Below are 15832 nucleotides of genomic sequence, written 5' to 3' on the forward strand. Positions count from 1 at the left end.
ATTTCGAGGGACGTTTTAAAAGCAGGCCTTGATGAATGTACAGTACTGTACTAGAACCTCTTCTACGTTGATACAATCTGGAACTGCGCTGTACACAAAGTAATTACGGCAGCTCTTATATCGAAAATATCCATCAAACATTATAATTTCCCTGCCCAAGCGCCACAGGAATACAAATCGCTCTGCCCTGTCCGCAAAGAAATTCCGGCAGACTCGTCGTCCTCCCATTGCCTTTAACCCTCGTCTCCAAAGCTGCAACAACCACACACACGAACCCAACAACCATAAAAACTCCCGTAAAGATCTTGTACCAAGTGGCATGTACACACGGAATAATCGTTGAGGTCGCCTTGCCGGTAACCACGTAAAAAGTATGAATGCCGATCGCCGCAATCGTGAGAACCAGGTACATGGAGTCGAATATCAACGTAGACGTTGGCAAGTAAGGAAGAGAGGGAGGGTAGTTCCACCATATATGTGTACAATCTGTTGCTGAAATGCCGAGAATGCCCCAGACGGTGACAAGCCAGAAAACGCGATAGACAATTCCTTTCCAGCAGTGAGGAGAAAGTAGGCGATCTTGGACTGTCATGTCGATTTGGCTCACGCTGAGTTGAGCGATGTTGTTGCTCACCGCTTTCTCCAAACCGGTTCCAACGAGCAACGGCTTGCCTTGACGAGTATCGTAGTTCATGAACCCATAATCACTAGTAAGCCAGAAAGCGGCTGGTAATCTCATGAGGCCCAGGCATCCCAAGGGTGTGAAAACCCCTTGTAGGCTGGCGGTGATTCTATATGCAGAGCCGGGAATCAAACTGCCGATGATCATGAATGTAGCACCAATGCCCTGGGCCGTGAGAATGAGAGATGAGGCACTCGAAGCCGACAACGGGGTAACATGAGCCGTGTCCGGTACTTTCGTCATCCAGGCCCTGCTCTTAACCATGATCTCCTCGGAGCCATCCCATCGCCCACGCTCTCCGTCCCAGAAAACGGCATTCGAGGCTGCCATGTCAGCTCGATCCCAGCTTCTCGCGCGTAGCCGTCGGTCGCCGATGATGTAGTAGCGCCAGATGATGGAGATGGGATTGAAGTGCGGGAGGCGAGCGCTCCAGCTCGGTGGTGGTGTGGAGTTTGGGATGAGAGTGGGAGACACTACTCCTCCTGCGACGTGAGCAGCGAGAGGGGCGAGACAGAGCGTGAATTGCTCGAACCATGTTGGGAAGGTGACCCCTTGAGATTGAAGAGTAAATAGGATTTTGGGAGTGGTAGCTTCACATTGCACTACAAAGAACAAAAAAAGGACGATAAGTATATCAAGCATGGTAACGTTTGCGTGGTGAGACTCAATGTTCTAGAGCAGACCAGTACAAACACAGCTGAGCGATCTGAGGCGACAAAGTTCGGTGTGAACAGAGTCAAACACAACAAAGGCGGAAGCAAGGAGGCTATTTGAACAAACGATGAAGACGAAGCGTGAGCGAGTACCACGGGTGAAAAAACGGCTCCATAACTTTAAGGTCACAAATCGAGCAAAGAACGGGATTTATTGGTAGTCACGGACAGGTCAGGTCTCCTCTGAGCAAGAAAGCCTCCTCCGACACTCTGCTCAAAGACCAGTGAGCGGGGTAATGGAGAGGCGAAACTGGAGCAGTGTGTGGCATTGCATATATGTGGTGAGTTTCATTGGAGAAATAGCAGCGGCAGCAGATGTACTGCTCCATATCTTCGTTGAGTGACTCTCTGATTGAAGATAATTCGCTGTGGATTAATATTGGTGGCGAGCTGAAATGCAGTAGATACAGAAAGCGATAAGGATCAAGTGATCAAGCGATTTTCGAAGCCGGTTTTCGACTTTTGATGTCCGACTTGGCACGGGCCACCCCACCAAAAATCGCAAACACCCACATACCACCCCACATACTATATCCTCTCCCTGTGCCTCTATGTTGCATGGCAACTGGGTGCTAGTGGTCACGTGTAGGCTCACGTGACTACATTCCTGTATTTAAGCTTTGGCCACTCGTGCCACACCTCTCTTTCCTCCAGATCTATCTATATATTATTATTACAATACAACAACAACGTTTTATTGTAACACTCTATTACTACTTCAAATATTTACTCTCTTTAATTTCTCTCTCTCTCTCTCTCTATCTCTATATATATATTGTGACGGCTGGCGTAAGGGCATGATCTGCCAAGGACAGGATATCGGAAACAGGCACAAAACGAAGCTAAGCCAGGATTGCTTGGACGGAACAATACTAAAGGTCGAGGCATCCTCCCTACTTTGTTCCATAGCTTAGTATTTTCCAATACATGAGATTCTTTGAACTTTGAGCCTTCGACCATTGCATTGATCCCGCCGTCACATATATATGGGTAAGAGAGGGGGCTTATGGGAGGAAATGGGGGGGGAGGGGGGTTAGGGCAAAGTGAGAGGACTTAACTAAAAATTTATATTACTAAATTTTTAGTACCTATAGCCTATAATTTAGCGATAAGTAGCCTATAATTATAGGGCCTCCTTTTTCTAGCAAGTCGTATCCCTCGAAGCTCGCTTTTCGCTTTTCGCTTTCTACTTTTCACTTTTCACTTTTCATCTACTCACTCGCCCTCTACCCCCCCCCTTCCCCTCACCTCTCACCCCTCTCTTATATATATATAAATAAGAATTAAAGAGAGAGTAATATTTTAAGTAGTAATAATAGGTAGAGGTACAGGGAGAGGGGGCGTAGTAGATGGGCGATTTTTGGTGGGGTGAGCACAGGCCAAGTTGGACATCAAAAGTCGAAAACCGGATTCGAAAATCGCTTGATCACTTGATCCTTATCGCTTTCCGTACTTATGGCTTTCCGTAAGTAGAGCAGCGTGAGATAGGTGCATTTCCGCCACGAGACAGTTGCCCCACCCCTGCACCACGCCAGCTTCAATACTTCAGAAAGCTCCAAAAATTTAATGCAAAGAGCCGTGATTGAGCAGACTGGCTGATTAGACTTGTTCTGAGTAAAATGTCATCGTCGAGTTGAGTGATAAAAACGGCTTTGTGAACAGAGCAAAGAAGCGTTAGCCTTCTTCATTCACCGTGCTGGTGATGTTGAGATTGTATGGAAGACTTACGAGATGCGAGTTGAAGGTATTCATTAATCATTAACCTACGTCTTACACCATTTGAGTCGCGAGTAATGCAACAAGGAAAACAAGCATTTTGCTGCTACAGTAGGAAATCAAGCTCCCCGGCCTTACCTGGGTGGCCTCACAACTGCCTCCTCGCATTCTCACCTAGAAGAGCTCTCCAGATCTCCTGCTTCCTCTTCACCCTTTCCTCTGTCCACGACCTTTTAAACCAAGGCCGCCATCCGTTTGCGCCCTCTTTCTGAGCCCTCTCACCTGAATAGAACATTTCTTCGGGAGTGGCTTCGTAATTATTCAAGCACTCCCTCCAAATTTTGTTGATATTTGGCTTCTCTAACCACCAAGTCAGCAGTTCTTGATTAACTGACCTACACCCTACCAGATAATGCAGAGGCGTGTTCCCGTGCACATCTCTTTGCTCTACCCCAGTGATCCCATTGTCCCAGAGGAACTTGACAACAGCAGTCTGCTGCTCAAACTGCAATCCAAATACAGGATCGCAGCTTCTGTCAGGGGCACAATGGGCATAGGGGTCATTTCTTGCATGGAGATCTCGAGTTTCATGAATACTCTTATAGATGACCTCTGAGTGGCGTTGCACCTCAAGTGCATCGGAAGGCATACACGCAATGTGTAATAACGTATGACCAAGCGCCGTAGTTCCCGCATTTCTCAGCGGGACCTTCGACGAAACGTGTTTGAGGATGTCTAAATTCAACGCCGCAACGGCGAAGTGAAGGAGATGCACCCCATAAATTGGAGTTCGTACCTCGGCATTAGTTTCTGGATAACTGCAAAGGAGATCAAAAGCATATTTGTTGAAATTTTCGCTGTAAATGACTGTGGCCATGAGAGGCGTGAAGCATCGAGTTGGATTCGCAAGAGGCATGACGTTGGGATCGAGATCGATATCGAGGAGATGTCTGAGCATGTCATTGTCTCTGTTTTGAATTGCAGCATGCAATGGACTTGATACGCTGAGGCTGCTCTCGGATGGCGGGTCTGGGACGTAGAATTGGGGCGACATCCAGAAGCTTGCATCTGCACCCGCTTCTAAAAGCATGTCGAACATGTCGATTGAGCCATATCTTGCAGCTTCAACAAGAGAAGGCATCGACTCCCCATGGTGATAGAATGCTGTTGGAGTAAATGCTTCCTCGCAAAAAAACGGTTGAGTACCTTCGTAGAGCCGATCCTCAACTTCCTCCAAAGTGATGCTTGAGATTTGGGGGAGATCCATGCACTTGAGCAGTTCCTCCCTACTCGCCACATCTCCTTCTTCATCTGTAAATGCTGGAATCATTGGTCTGAATCGCAGGAAGAACGCCGCATAGTCTTCCATCACCTGCAATGGGACCCCATTCGGATTCGCTCCAGCCTCCAACAGCGTCGACATGTTCTCGTGTAGCCCCTCACGAATGGTTTCCATGAGAGGGGTTGTGATCCCAACCTTACTGCCACAGAGAACCCGAATGCTGTTTGGCCCAAATTCAGATGACATGTCTGAGACTGGAAAGTCGGGCATAGGAGCGTGGGGGAGCATGGAGAGCGCAGTCTCTCTCCGATTTGCGACCGCTTTATTGATTCGCTCGTTGTAGATGTTGTTGCCATCTGAGAGTACAGCTTTCAGGATACCTGGATCAGGGTCCAAGGCTGCTCTCATAGACGGCGAAAGAGTGTATTGACTGTGCACGCAGTGAGGGTTGGTGTAATGATCAGGGAGGATGACAGTGTTGGTATGTGGGCCATCGGAAAGCACACTTTTGAGAAGACATGGATCGAGCTCTGTTTCGACGTTCAGGGACGGTTTCGTCAATGACGGAGGACTTGGGTCTCTTTGCTCATTGTTATTCTCGTCGAGAAGAACGAAGCTGACGGGGGAATGCGGATCATCGATGTCGAATGATTCCAACGACAATGTTGCCGAGGAAGCGCTGGGAGACGCCATTCGTGACCTACCTGGCTTACCTCCTCGATGAGGACCACAGGTTTTATACATGAGGTTGTACGTGAAAGCTGAGAGTGAGTGAAGGAGAGTGAGGCTGCGGCTGCGGTTGCCTTGAGTCACCGGCCGGAGTGACATGCAATCTTGCAAGGCGTGGGCAGGGATGTCTCTTCCACCACCCCGGGCAACAAACTGTCCTCCTCCATCTCTTCACCTCCCTCGTTCTCTCAATCAAGCATCACTGACTGATGACACACCGGGTCGCTTCTTCTTGACCCAATATTGGACAGCGGTTATTCTCTGTGGGCCATGCGGTTCTTAAGCCTCAGTGGCCAATGAAGACATTCATGCGTCAGCCTCATTCCTCAATTGCGGTGTGTAGGGGGCGAGACAGAGGAAATAGATACCATTTGTCAGTTCAAATGTCCAACATGTTTTCCGCGCTTTATTGATACGACCTCACGGCCTCCAATAGTTTTTGGCAGGGCCAAGCTTCACTCTTTGGGGTTCGTGAATTCCCACCTCGGCGAAGGATTTCTCGCCCTTCTTCACGGTATCAAACCGATGAAAGTCCTGGAAATGCCTCGAAATCCAAAGATGTGAACCAGTCCATGCTGTCGGGCGCAGAAGTGCAGCTGCAGCTCGTGAATGACTCTTGCTCTGAACTCATCCTCGATGGTATCGAGGAGTTACAAAGTGCTCACGGAGATGTCAAAGAACGAATTGGACGCTGGGATTCGTGAAGGTCGTCTCATTTCATTATCATTATTGCCCAGTTCTAGAATACAATGAAACCCCAGAACACCAATTACCTTGCTTCTCCTTTTCGCCGAACACCATCTTAATTCATCATCACACTCTCCTGTCTTCCTCAGGCTCTAGTCACCCCCTCTCAAGCCGCATGTTTCTCAGCCCTGCCACTTGAATCTGCTCTCACGAAACATGCTCACCATCCCAGTTGGCAACAGTCCCTTCTCGACAACATTCAGCCCACCAAATCGAGACATCATGTCTGGTGCATAGAGCTGAATGATCCAGCGGTTGTAGGAGTTCATGCGGCCCCGGGTATTCTCCTGCACTCCTCTCGGCATTCCACCTCTGCCCCGACCACGACCTCGTCCACGACCAGCAAAGCCAGGCGGAAAGCCAGGCGGGCCACCAAGAACATTTGCAACATCAGTCGTGACAGTCACCTCGTCTTCAACTGGCTCTTCAATCAACTTGCTGTACGCCGTATACAGATGCTTGGATGTTTGCTCGCGATAGCGAGTGAACTCCTCGAAAGTCATGAAAGACTCACTGTCGAGGAAGCTCTTCAAGCTGAATGTAGTGGGACGGCCTGGAACGTTACCTCTCTCAAAATTCGCCTTGGCAACTCGATATTCCTTTTCCTCATCTAGGAAAAACTGGTCCAAAGCTGCGTCCGGCTTCTTCATGATAGTATCACGGATCAAGTAGAGATTGACGAAGGGGCTTTTCAAGTCCAAGCCGCCCATGGACATTGGGAAATAGAGGTAACCCTCGGGAATGTCGTCAACCTCGAAGCGCTCACTAATCATGTTCTTCAGGGTAGATGTTACACTACCACCAGTAGAAGCGAAGAGCTTGGACTGAATGCGCGAGAAGGTTTCAAGCATCATGTCGACATGAGAAAGGCCGAAGCAATTGGCTGGCTTTCCGAAATTGTTTGTGAAGAATCTGGCTCCATAGACATTCCAGGCTTGGATCCAATCGAAAACCGACTTACAAGCTTCCAGTTGACGTCGAAGTTCTTCGATATGCGTGTCGACATTTTCTTGGTCAATGAGGAATCTGCCAATCGCACCGTCGAGCTTAAGGAAGCCCCAGCGTACATCGCCCTTCGGAAGAGAAGAAGGAGTGTTGGAGGTTATCCCAGGCCGTCGAGTAACTTTCACGCTGCCAGTCTTCGACTGATTGAAGTTGAGACCCGTCAACTGGGAAAACTCGGTCATGACCTTCCAGCCTTTGACACAAGTCTTCTCAGGACCCCAGAACAAATGTCATTATGGAGTCGATACATACGAGCACCATCTGTCAACTGATTGAATGCAAAATCCAAGCAAAACAGAACGGTTTCACCCAACATATCACTCATGGGACCGCTGATAGGAGTGCCTCTCTTCCGAATCATGACAGGAGCTTCATTCCCATCGGCGATAAACTTCATGGGTGCTTCGAGAACGCGGTGGAAGAAGTTGAGCCAGCGATCGCAAACTCGAAAGTACTTCAAGACGGAGAACATTGTAGAGTGAGGAAGTGACGGACCGAACCATTCAAAATCAGTTCGGACAACTGTCATCTCTTCTCCAAGGCGGGTTTTCATGATGATCTCGGAGGCGAGCGTGTGTAGCAGTGTCTGGGTGATTTGTTGGCTTGACTTCCGAGTGTCTCTCTCATCAACACTATCATCACCATAGCCTCCGCGCCTCTCGTCGATCTCCTCCGCAAGCTGCTCCAGAAAGATCTCACCCTCGAAATGACGACGGCGGATCCCCTCAACGCCTTCAGCCGAAGCACTATACATGCCCTTGGGTCCAAGGAAATAGTCCCGACGCTTCTGATCCGCCGAGGGCACCGACCGCGAAGAGGATTTCCAAACTCCCTCACTGGACTGGAACGCGGTCAAAACAGACTTGAAGTGAACCGACCATTTGACTCCAATGTAGCGCAAGAGGATGGCCTGAAGCAGGTCTTCGTCGTGGTAGAATCGATATCTCCCGTTCAACTGTCTGCGAATTTCGACTTGAGAGCCCGCCGGGTCCCAGTGCCACTTGTCGAGTGATGACATTCTCATGTTGAGCACATCGGCAACCTCACCGAGCACGACCTTGTTGTTCAAGAAGTCCTTGAGCACTTTGCGCTTCTCATCGGTCACAAGATCGCTCCGCAGAAGACCTTCAATGACCCACTTCAGGGAAGTGTCATCAAAATGAACTGCTGAAGCCATCTCCTTCTCAAAGTGAACAGTCGAAACCCACAGAGTGTCGAAGGCGAATCGTACAGCTTTGTTGGTCTTGAATAGCTTGTCGAGGTAGAGATGGATTGCAGTTTCATCAGTCTCACAGGTCTTGAAAACATACTCCTCCCACTTGGCACGCTGTTCATGCATCTCCTTTCGCCCCACAGGCTCGAAATCAGATCCTCCATCCGACGCGTCATTGTCCTCGGAGACCGAGAGCCATTCGTTGACAAGCCTGCCGTACAACGACGCATACTCGAACTTCAGAGACTGGATGTCCAACGCCTTCCCCAGCTGAGCCTGCCAGTCTTTCTGAAGCTTTGTGGAAACCGAAGGATCGCTATGAGCTTGTTCAATGAATTGCTTGATATTCTTGAGACAGAAGATCGGACTGTCCTTGACGTTGCTCATGGAGTCGAGGTGTTCGATGCCTTCGAGGAGCTGTTGTACCTTCTTGCGTGGGTCAACCTCATGGTTGACGACGGTCAGCAAGTCAGACTTGGCGGCTTCGAAGGTGGCTCGCTGGCTGCTTATCTCATCTAATTTAATAGATGTGATAGAAGAGAAGGTCTGGGAGAGAATGTCGGAAGAAGCCATGATGCAGAAAGAGGCTGTGTGGGGGGGACCAACAGATGTGAGGACGAATGAGCAGAGGTTGTTCGGAACAAGTGAAGGTGTGCGCCAGTTACCAACAGAACTGAGAAAGAATGTGAAGGAGTTGGTGTCCGTGTTGATATTGGTTGGGATTGTTGGTGGGAGGAAGTTGTTGAGTGGGATGAGTTAGAAATCTAGGTTGAAAATGAAAGGGAACTGCTCCTACTTATAGTAAATCTGGGAACTGCTAAATTTATATTGTACCATAGTTCCCTAGTACATTTCATTTGGATGATATCAACATGACAGGGGTCGGCGAACCGAATTCGGCACAGCCGGCCTGAGTCACAGAGGGCAACAACTTCAATCCAAGGCGCCTTGTCTCCCCGCTCAAGAAGTTTCGGAAAGAACAAAACTCGTAGAGCTGAAACCAATTCCGTCAATATAGTCGAGTTCTGAGCTGGAAACGGAAACCACCAGCCTGATCACGTCTCCAATTCTTAAGCGAGCCTCTCCCCTTTTTCAAGCGAACAATCGTTGTGAAGGCCACCGTACATTCCAAAAGTGTAATTGTACAATCTTCGATACGGAAAGACTTGATGAGGAAGGCTAATCTTCATTCCATCAATGACTCAATTATCTTGTCATAGACCTACTTTTCGACCGGCGCAAGGCAGCCAGTCAGAACTGAGCAAACACCTCAAACTCTCAAGCATGCCGAGCAAACATCTCAAACACCCTCTCTCTCAGCCTCGTTCTCGACCTCACCCACCACCATCCACGGTCTCCGGCATCACAGCTCTCCTCCAATGACCCTCCCCACCGCATCTGAACTCATCTTCTCCGAGCAGGCCAATCACAACTTCTCCAAAACTCTTGGGGAGCTCAAACGCTCCACTCTCTCCATCCAAAACCGGCTCCAATCGATCCAACACGATGCAGCCTTTGCACAGCTGGTGGCGGATGCCTACTGCAGACCGCTGATCGCGAACGAACGATGTGGAAGCTGGTACATTGCTCCCGAGAACAAGGGAGGGAGTGCATATTTCAAAAGTACGGACGGGCACACGGGCGTCTGGAAGTTCAGTTCGAGGAGGCTAAACCTACATCTGCTGGAAATCATTGGGAAGCATGATGGGTTCGTTGTACCGTCTGGGAGACGAGAAGCTAGCTGAAACGGTACTCACAGGTGCATCATTGTTGATTCTACAAGGCGTGGAAAGCGTGCGTTCTTATGTTCCTGGGCCGTTGAATGGTGCTAACTGGCAGTAGGAATGCCTGATGCTCTGAGTAAGACGATCCCAATCTGGTGTAGCGTCCTCAATTATTTCTTCTTTCCCCAAGAACCCCAATTCCACGAATTGTATACGCCTCCACAAGTTGTCTCTCAATCCGAACACGCGCAAATTGCCGCTCTCCTCCCCTCATTCCTGGTTGCGCTGGAAGCACTCAGCATCCCGGTTGCCGAATTCAGATACCACGTCACGAAACCTCTCCGTCCAATCTGGGTCACGCCAGACTCAAACGTCACACCGACTTCTAGCATTTTCGAAGACTTCCACCCGGTGATTTGCTGTACTGTCTCGCGGAGAGTGGCAGGCGGGGAGCTCACTGGGGGAGGATACATACAAGGCGCAGGAGATGATACGGAGAACTGGGCTCATAGGCTCTCGCCGCCTATTTTCTGGACAAACAAAGAACTCTTGCTCTCTACACCAGAGCCTGAGTTGCCTGATCTCATTGAGACATTGGTGACCCGAGCAGCTGCCGTGGGAACTGCGGGAGGGCATATGAGATGTTTGAAGCCGACTTCATGTCTGTTCATATTCACAATCGTAGATCTCCTGAAGAACAACATGGCTCCAGCTGCGTTAACGGTCCTCTTGCTCCCGAAAATTACGAACGAAGATACGTGGCATACATCTTCCACCCGGTTGGATGTTGGCCTCGGTCCCCACAAGCTAGGTAGCCGGAATCTCCGCACAGCATTGCCTTTAATCATTGATTTCTTTCGAAGATCTCTGACTCCTCAAAAGACCGCGGCGGGCCAGGAAGATCAAGCAAAGATGAAAATCTTCATTGCTTGTGAAACCGGGATGGACCTGTCCATCGGCGTTGCTCTTGCGATTTTGTGCCTTTTCTTTGATGACCAGGGCAATCTGTTGCGAGAGCCAAGTCAAGGGACCAATATTGATAAGAACTTTATCAGGAGTCGTTTTGGCTGGATCTCGACCTCGATGCCAGATGTAAACCCTAGTCGGGCAACTCTGCAAAGCGTCAATAGCTTTTTAATGGAAAGGCCTAAATAAATTTGGTTCATCCCTCGTTGTGGCATGCGTATATTATTATGGTGCAACTCGACTTAAAAGCATTACCGATTGTGACTCTTCAACATGCTTTGGTTATACAATGAATTCAAAATTTGAAGTACATTGAAATCAACTAACCCCCATCCCCCCTTTGACTTAGTGAATCTCATGTCGCATCTTTGAATTTATGCCAATTTCAATCTCGCCGAGATACGGTGAATCAGCCTGATGGAGTACATTTCTTATGGATGTTTACTTCTTTGACCCAGGCTTTTAGGGATATTCAGGTAGATGCCAACGCTCTTTCTGGGTCCTTGCTACAAACCGCCAGCAGCAATGATCGATACCCGATACCAGACCGACACACTCTGCCACGAGCGATGACTTCAGTGCAGCTTTCCAGCGCAACCCGAAGGCGTCGCGCAGGATAAGCATCTGCCCTTCCTCGAGAACAGCCAGGCTGGACCCATGTCCGCACTTGGCAATCCTATAGTTGATATGGAAGTTGCCGAGCCCCAAAACAACATCTCCCGAGCCTCAGTAGCCGCTGATGGCGGTGCTTCGATTAGTACTGAAGCTGTGGTCCTCCACAAGAGCATCCAATCCTCTCTAGCAGCTCTGCATGGCACAGTAAGCATCACCCTCCCCTGCTCCCTCACAGCATTCGGAAAATCTCTCAATAAGAACTTGTCCCCAGAAATTCACCTCCTTATCTTTGATTACATCGACAGTCCAGTGGCATCAGCATGTCTCGGGCTCACCTGTAAGGCCTTCTATAAGATCCACCGAGCGAGACGTGGAAGAGTTTCCCTCAGAGATTATATTATCTACGGGCCACCCGAGAAGGATTGTCTCACAAACCTCGGACTGCTTCTCAAGAACTGTATTCCCTCCCATCTCGCGTTCGACTACAAGGACGGAAAGTTTGTCACTAGTACCACCCTTGCTAAGCACTTTATTGCCCGGGAGGATCACGAGCTTAGACTTACTGGGCTGCTCCGTTATGCAGACAATAAGATCTCTGAGGGTGAGGCTCGCGAGGAGGAGTTTAAATCAATTCTCAAGGAAAAGGACCGGGATGTGTTTGTATGTTTGGACCATATGGAGACATGTGAAGAAATGCACAAAGCTCACGAGGCAGAGTCGGCGGTGCGTATTGAGCGGCTTGAGGGATAACTTAAGATGCTCATGGAAGGCTCGGGATACAGGGAGCGAGAATTGGAGCGCGAACAGGACGAGGCATTCTCGGGAAGGTGGGGATGAATTGGAGGTGAATTAGGTGCGTGATGGAGGGGAACGGCGATAGGGGTCATCAATCCCTTTGTATAGGCATAACGCACATTGGTACGGAACGTGACTTTATGACTTTAGAGATAATAGATCAGAACAATGGATGTTGACTTTTGCATAATAATACTTGTCCCCTTTCGACGCTTTTCGAGTAAGTTGGCCTTTTGAAAAGCCCATGAGAGATTGTTGGCCAGCTCCCGGGCATAATGTGCGACTCATTCAGCGAGACAAGGAGAACCATTTGCTAAGATATGCTTTTAATTCAGCTCTGGGCACCTGTCAGAGTGTCTTTAGAATGGGGAATACCACCATTGCTTTGGTCATCTCAACCGACACTTGACTCCCCTAAAGCCTGCAAGTTTGCACAAAGATATCCTTTTGAGTGAATGACAAACTATACTAAGAATTTAGGATATAATACGGAGCTGCTTACACAGCGAATTGAAGAACTTCAGTCTATATTTATAAGATGAGAGTGTCTTGTAGCTACATTTAGAGGAGAAATTTACAATAGCTAGCAGAAGGGACAATCTCCAATGTCCCAAGTCAAAGTATCCCAAGTCAAAGCCGAACAATGTCCTGGACATGATTTCAAGGAGAGTACATCAATATCCCAGAACTTCTGGGGCAGTGGAACGAGGGTGATTCTTGATAGTACCGAAATGTGTGTGAAGGGCTTTTGAAAACAAAGTGGTTGAGTCTAGTTTCGGCTAAGGACGTAGAAAGGGAGTGCCGCTTTTCCTGTCAAATGCGATAATAGTGTTATAAATATGAATTTAGAGATAACATTGATGTATGAGCCGGTGCCGCCGCCCATTTTGTTTACACATAGATCGGCTACGTCTTTTTCACCGACGATCGGCCTCTCCCTTTCTATTCAAAACCACGACGGGTCCAATACAACCCAAAACCACAACAAGAGTCACAAAAAATCAAACATGCCAGCCTCAAAGTACGGCGGCAGTCGCTTGTCCAGTCTCGAGCAGGAAGAATGTCCCCCAGGCTTCTGGAGAAATTTCATGAAGGCCTTTCACGAGGCAAACTCCTGCAAACTCCAAGCAGTAAAAGATAATCAACTAAAGGGTCTAATGGCTTTGTCCTCTGGCAAAAAGTCGATTTCAGTTATTGTTGCTGCTACAAACGGGCTTGTCCTCGACAACATTGAGCAGTTGACCAAAGCTGCAAGAAAGAGAGGTATGGCTCCCATCTCGGTGTTTGAGATGTCTTTGATGATTAGTGCTAAGCCCTGACCTAGAATTCGAAGCACGCGCATATCTGACCAGATGCCCACCAGAGGTCCACTTGCTCATCTTCGAAAACCTCGATGCCGAATCCTCAACGTGCCTCGGTCTATCCTGCAAGAAGTTCTACGAAACCCACCGCTCTATCCACGGCACGGTTCCACTTTGGACGGGATGTTGCTTGGCCCCCTATTACATGACCCCACCCGTCTCAGGGCTTTGGCACACGCTGAGGAATTGGTTCCCCGCCCATCTTCACTACAACTGGGAGACGGGAAAGTACGTGACGGAGAAGAAGTTCAAGAAGATGAAGAAGGAACGGAGGGAGCATAGGGAATGGAGACAGGCGCGCAGGACCAGGGCCAAATACCATGGAAGGTATCGAAGGTGACTTGCGAGACGAGGCGAACTCACCATGGAGGGACGGTGAAGAGGGAGAAGGATACGAGATCACGTGGGGTTTCCAAAAATAGGTCACGAGCAGAATGGATCCTGATTTGGTCGCGAGGCAAAGCCATGCGAGCAGCTCTTCTCAGATCAGTCTCCTTCGAGGTTTAGTCTGGTCATTCGCGACCTCCTTTCCGTGACTGGTTGCTGAAGGAACTCAGGGGGGTAGAGTCTGAGCGCTGAGCGCTGACGTGAGTGGTCACACCTGTTGCAGTGAGGGCGGTCTTCGGCGTGCGACTGGCCAGCATCGAGTTGGTGTGCCCACCAGCCTGTACGAAATCAACGAATTGACGTGTTTCTCTACCAAATCAGTCTTCAATATGTGACTAGGTTGCAGAAAGTGACCTGACCAAAATGAAACATGCCTTGATTTTCAGATCCTCTACGCACTGGAGTGTGCACGTGAGACTTTGGCTGAGTGACCCAAAAGTCCCTAGGATGCATTTCAACGAAAAACAAAATATGTAGGATAGCCTTGGGTTCTGACAACCTCTGAAGAAGCATCTCATCCATCCGCATGAAGATTGTGAAATAGACCGACCTGTACCTCTCTCCCCATCCACATCGCGAGAACGACTGAGCTGTCGCGAACGTAAAATCAATATGCCGTGGTTGTTCGGAAGCAGCAAAAAACATAAATCCAAACCTAAGCGCTCGTCGCGAAGGAGCGCTAGACCAGTCGAATATGAGAACGAGCCGACATACTCATCCTATCCCCCTCAGTACTCGACTGGGTATCATTCGTCGTATCAATATGAACCAGGTTTGCGCTTTCTCGCTCCAGAATCATCGCCGGCACTGATCGTTCCAGCTCCTTCTAGCAGGCCGTATCTCACTTCCTTGCCACCGGAGCTCAAATACAACATCATGGAGAACCTTGATCCAGTATCGTCAGCTTGCCTTGGCCTGAGTAGCAAGACTTTGTATCCGTACCATCGCAAATCTCACAGGAAAGTCGGTTTATTCGAATCCAGTCGTGAACATCCATTGCCACTCTGCTTTTCAATGAGAGTCCCATCGCACCTGGTGCTCGACTGGGAGTCGGAGAAGTTTGTGACGAGAGAGAGACTCGCTGAGCTTGAATCGAAGCGGAGAAAAGAGTCTCGAGATTATTGGGATGCGAAGAAGAGGACCTATGAGGACTATGAGGGAAGGCGAGGCCATGATCGAGGGCATGGACGCCATGAGCGCGGCCATGAGCGCCATCATGAGCGCCATCATGAGCGAGCGTATGATCGCGATTATGACAGCAGATCCTATTCTAGGAGACGATAGAGCACTTGCATAGGGAGGGAGCATTGACATTGCGACGGAGTACGAGAAGGGGGTTCGATATAGAAAGGGAATCAGGGATTGTGCATTGGGTTTTCATTGGGCATTGATTGCCGAGCTTTCTTTCTGTATACTTCATAACTTTCCTCTCCACTGTTCAATACTGTCGCACTTGGTTCTGGAAATCAAATTGCAGCAAGGGCGGCTTCTTCTTGTAATGACCTTGCTCAAGGGAGTCAGTTTTCTTTTCATGGGCGTTCAGACAAACGATTGAGAGTGATATGAAATAATTCATTAGTGAGGTTCGACCGACAGTTGGCAAAACGGGAGCTTTACACACTGCAAAATGTCCGAGTCAAGAGGAATAACATCGGTTCTTACATGCGCCGCACATGATGGTGATGGTTTTCATGGAATCTGAATCGGAAAGAGGGAAAAGGGATGCAAAAATCGAGGGCAGCTATCAAAAATACAGCAATTTCTCGAAACGCTTCGACGAGGTCCACAAAACATTGGGGATGCAGACCAGAATCAATATATAGCAACTTAGGGAGACCAACAAATCCCGAAAAGGATGATAAGATGACATAAATACGCTATAAACCCTTTCACTTCC

The 15832-nt window shown here is 48.9% G+C and overlaps 7 protein-coding genes across 7 annotated transcripts; 4 read left to right on the plus strand and 3 right to left on the minus strand.

The window, feature by feature from the left end:
- Positions 1–22: 22 nt before the first annotated feature.
- K444DRAFT_608717 (uncharacterized protein) lies at positions 23–1809 on the minus strand. Its single transcript, XM_024879437.1, has one exon. The coding sequence runs from the start codon at positions 1322–1324 to the stop codon at positions 134–136; it is 1191 nt and encodes a 396-aa protein (XP_024741946.1). The 5' UTR covers positions 1325–1809; the 3' UTR covers positions 23–133.
- Positions 1810–3259: 1450 nt separating this feature from the next.
- Positions 3260–5086, minus strand: K444DRAFT_625653 (ankyrin; the record flags this gene model as incomplete). Its single annotated transcript, XM_024882555.1, has 1 exon — positions 3260–5086. One exon carries the CDS (start codon positions 5084–5086, stop codon positions 3260–3262), a length of 1827 nt encoding a protein of 608 aa, XP_024741947.1.
- Positions 5087–5991: 905 nt separating this feature from the next.
- Positions 5992–8660, minus strand: K444DRAFT_640724 (uncharacterized protein; the record flags this gene model as incomplete). The annotated part of the gene is made up of 4 exons (XM_024884525.1): positions 5992–6156; positions 6250–6396; positions 6430–7067; positions 7100–8660. 4 exons carry the CDS (start codon positions 8658–8660, stop codon positions 5992–5994), a joined length of 2511 nt encoding a protein of 836 aa, XP_024741948.1.
- A 781-nt stretch (positions 8661–9441) lies between these two features.
- K444DRAFT_608722 (tRNA a64-2'-o-ribosylphosphate transferas-like protein) lies at positions 9442–10990 on the plus strand. The gene is made up of 3 exons (XM_024879438.1): positions 9442–9795; positions 9847–9881; positions 9930–10990. The coding sequence occupies exons 1-3, from the start codon at positions 9467–9469 to the stop codon at positions 10964–10966; spliced, it is 1401 nt and encodes a 466-aa protein (XP_024741949.1). The 5' UTR covers positions 9442–9466; the 3' UTR covers positions 10967–10990.
- A 444-nt stretch (positions 10991–11434) lies between these two features.
- K444DRAFT_660202 (uncharacterized protein) lies at positions 11435–12261 on the plus strand (the record flags this gene model as incomplete). The annotated part of the gene is made up of 2 exons (XM_024886437.1): positions 11435–12052; positions 12162–12261. 2 exons carry the CDS (start codon positions 11435–11437, stop codon positions 12243–12245), a joined length of 702 nt encoding a protein of 233 aa, XP_024741950.1. The 3' UTR covers positions 12246–12261.
- A 702-nt stretch (positions 12262–12963) lies between these two features.
- K444DRAFT_211865 (uncharacterized protein) lies at positions 12964–13901 on the plus strand. The gene has a single exon (XM_024871091.1). The coding sequence runs from the start codon at positions 13027–13029 to the stop codon at positions 13504–13506; it is 480 nt and encodes a 159-aa protein (XP_024741951.1). The 5' UTR covers positions 12964–13026; the 3' UTR covers positions 13507–13901.
- A 496-nt stretch (positions 13902–14397) lies between these two features.
- K444DRAFT_211872 (uncharacterized protein) lies at positions 14398–15606 on the plus strand. The gene is made up of 2 exons (XM_024871092.1): positions 14398–14707; positions 14756–15606. The coding sequence occupies exons 1-2, from the start codon at positions 14548–14550 to the stop codon at positions 15217–15219; spliced, it is 624 nt and encodes a 207-aa protein (XP_024741952.1). The 5' UTR covers positions 14398–14547; the 3' UTR covers positions 15220–15606.
- The last annotated feature ends 226 nt before the right edge of the window (positions 15607–15832 follow it).

The sequence above is a fragment of the Hyaloscypha bicolor genome (genome assembly GCF_002865645.1).
Source record: "Hyaloscypha bicolor E unplaced genomic scaffold K444scaffold_17, whole genome shotgun sequence".
NCBI lineage: Eukaryota > Fungi > Ascomycota > Leotiomycetes > Helotiales > Hyaloscyphaceae > Hyaloscypha > Hyaloscypha bicolor.

Bases quoted from the DNA above. Each gene is read 5' to 3' on its own strand.
- K444DRAFT_608717 (XM_024879437.1), bottom strand. From the start codon at position 1,324: ATGCTTGATATACTTATCGTCCTTTTTTTGTTCTTTGTAGTGCAATGT.
- K444DRAFT_608722 (XM_024879438.1), top strand. From the start codon at position 9,467: ATGACCCTCCCCACCGCATCTGAACTCATCTTCTCCGAGCAGGCCAAT. The intron at 9,796-9,846 runs GTTCGTTGTACC...CGGTACTCACAG, and splicing joins ATCATTGGGAAGCATGATGG to GTGCATCATTGTTGATTCTA. The intron at 9,882-9,929 runs GTGCGTTCTTAT...AACTGGCAGTAG, and splicing joins TTCTACAAGGCGTGGAAAGC to GAATGCCTGATGCTCTGAGT.
- K444DRAFT_211865 (XM_024871091.1), top strand. From the start codon at position 13,027: ATGAATTTAGAGATAACATTGATGTATGAGCCGGTGCCGCCGCCCATT.
- K444DRAFT_211872 (XM_024871092.1), top strand. From the start codon at position 14,548: ATGCCGTGGTTGTTCGGAAGCAGCAAAAAACATAAATCCAAACCTAAG. The intron at 14,708-14,755 runs GTTTGCGCTTTC...TGATCGTTCCAG, and splicing joins GTCGTATCAATATGAACCAG to CTCCTTCTAGCAGGCCGTAT.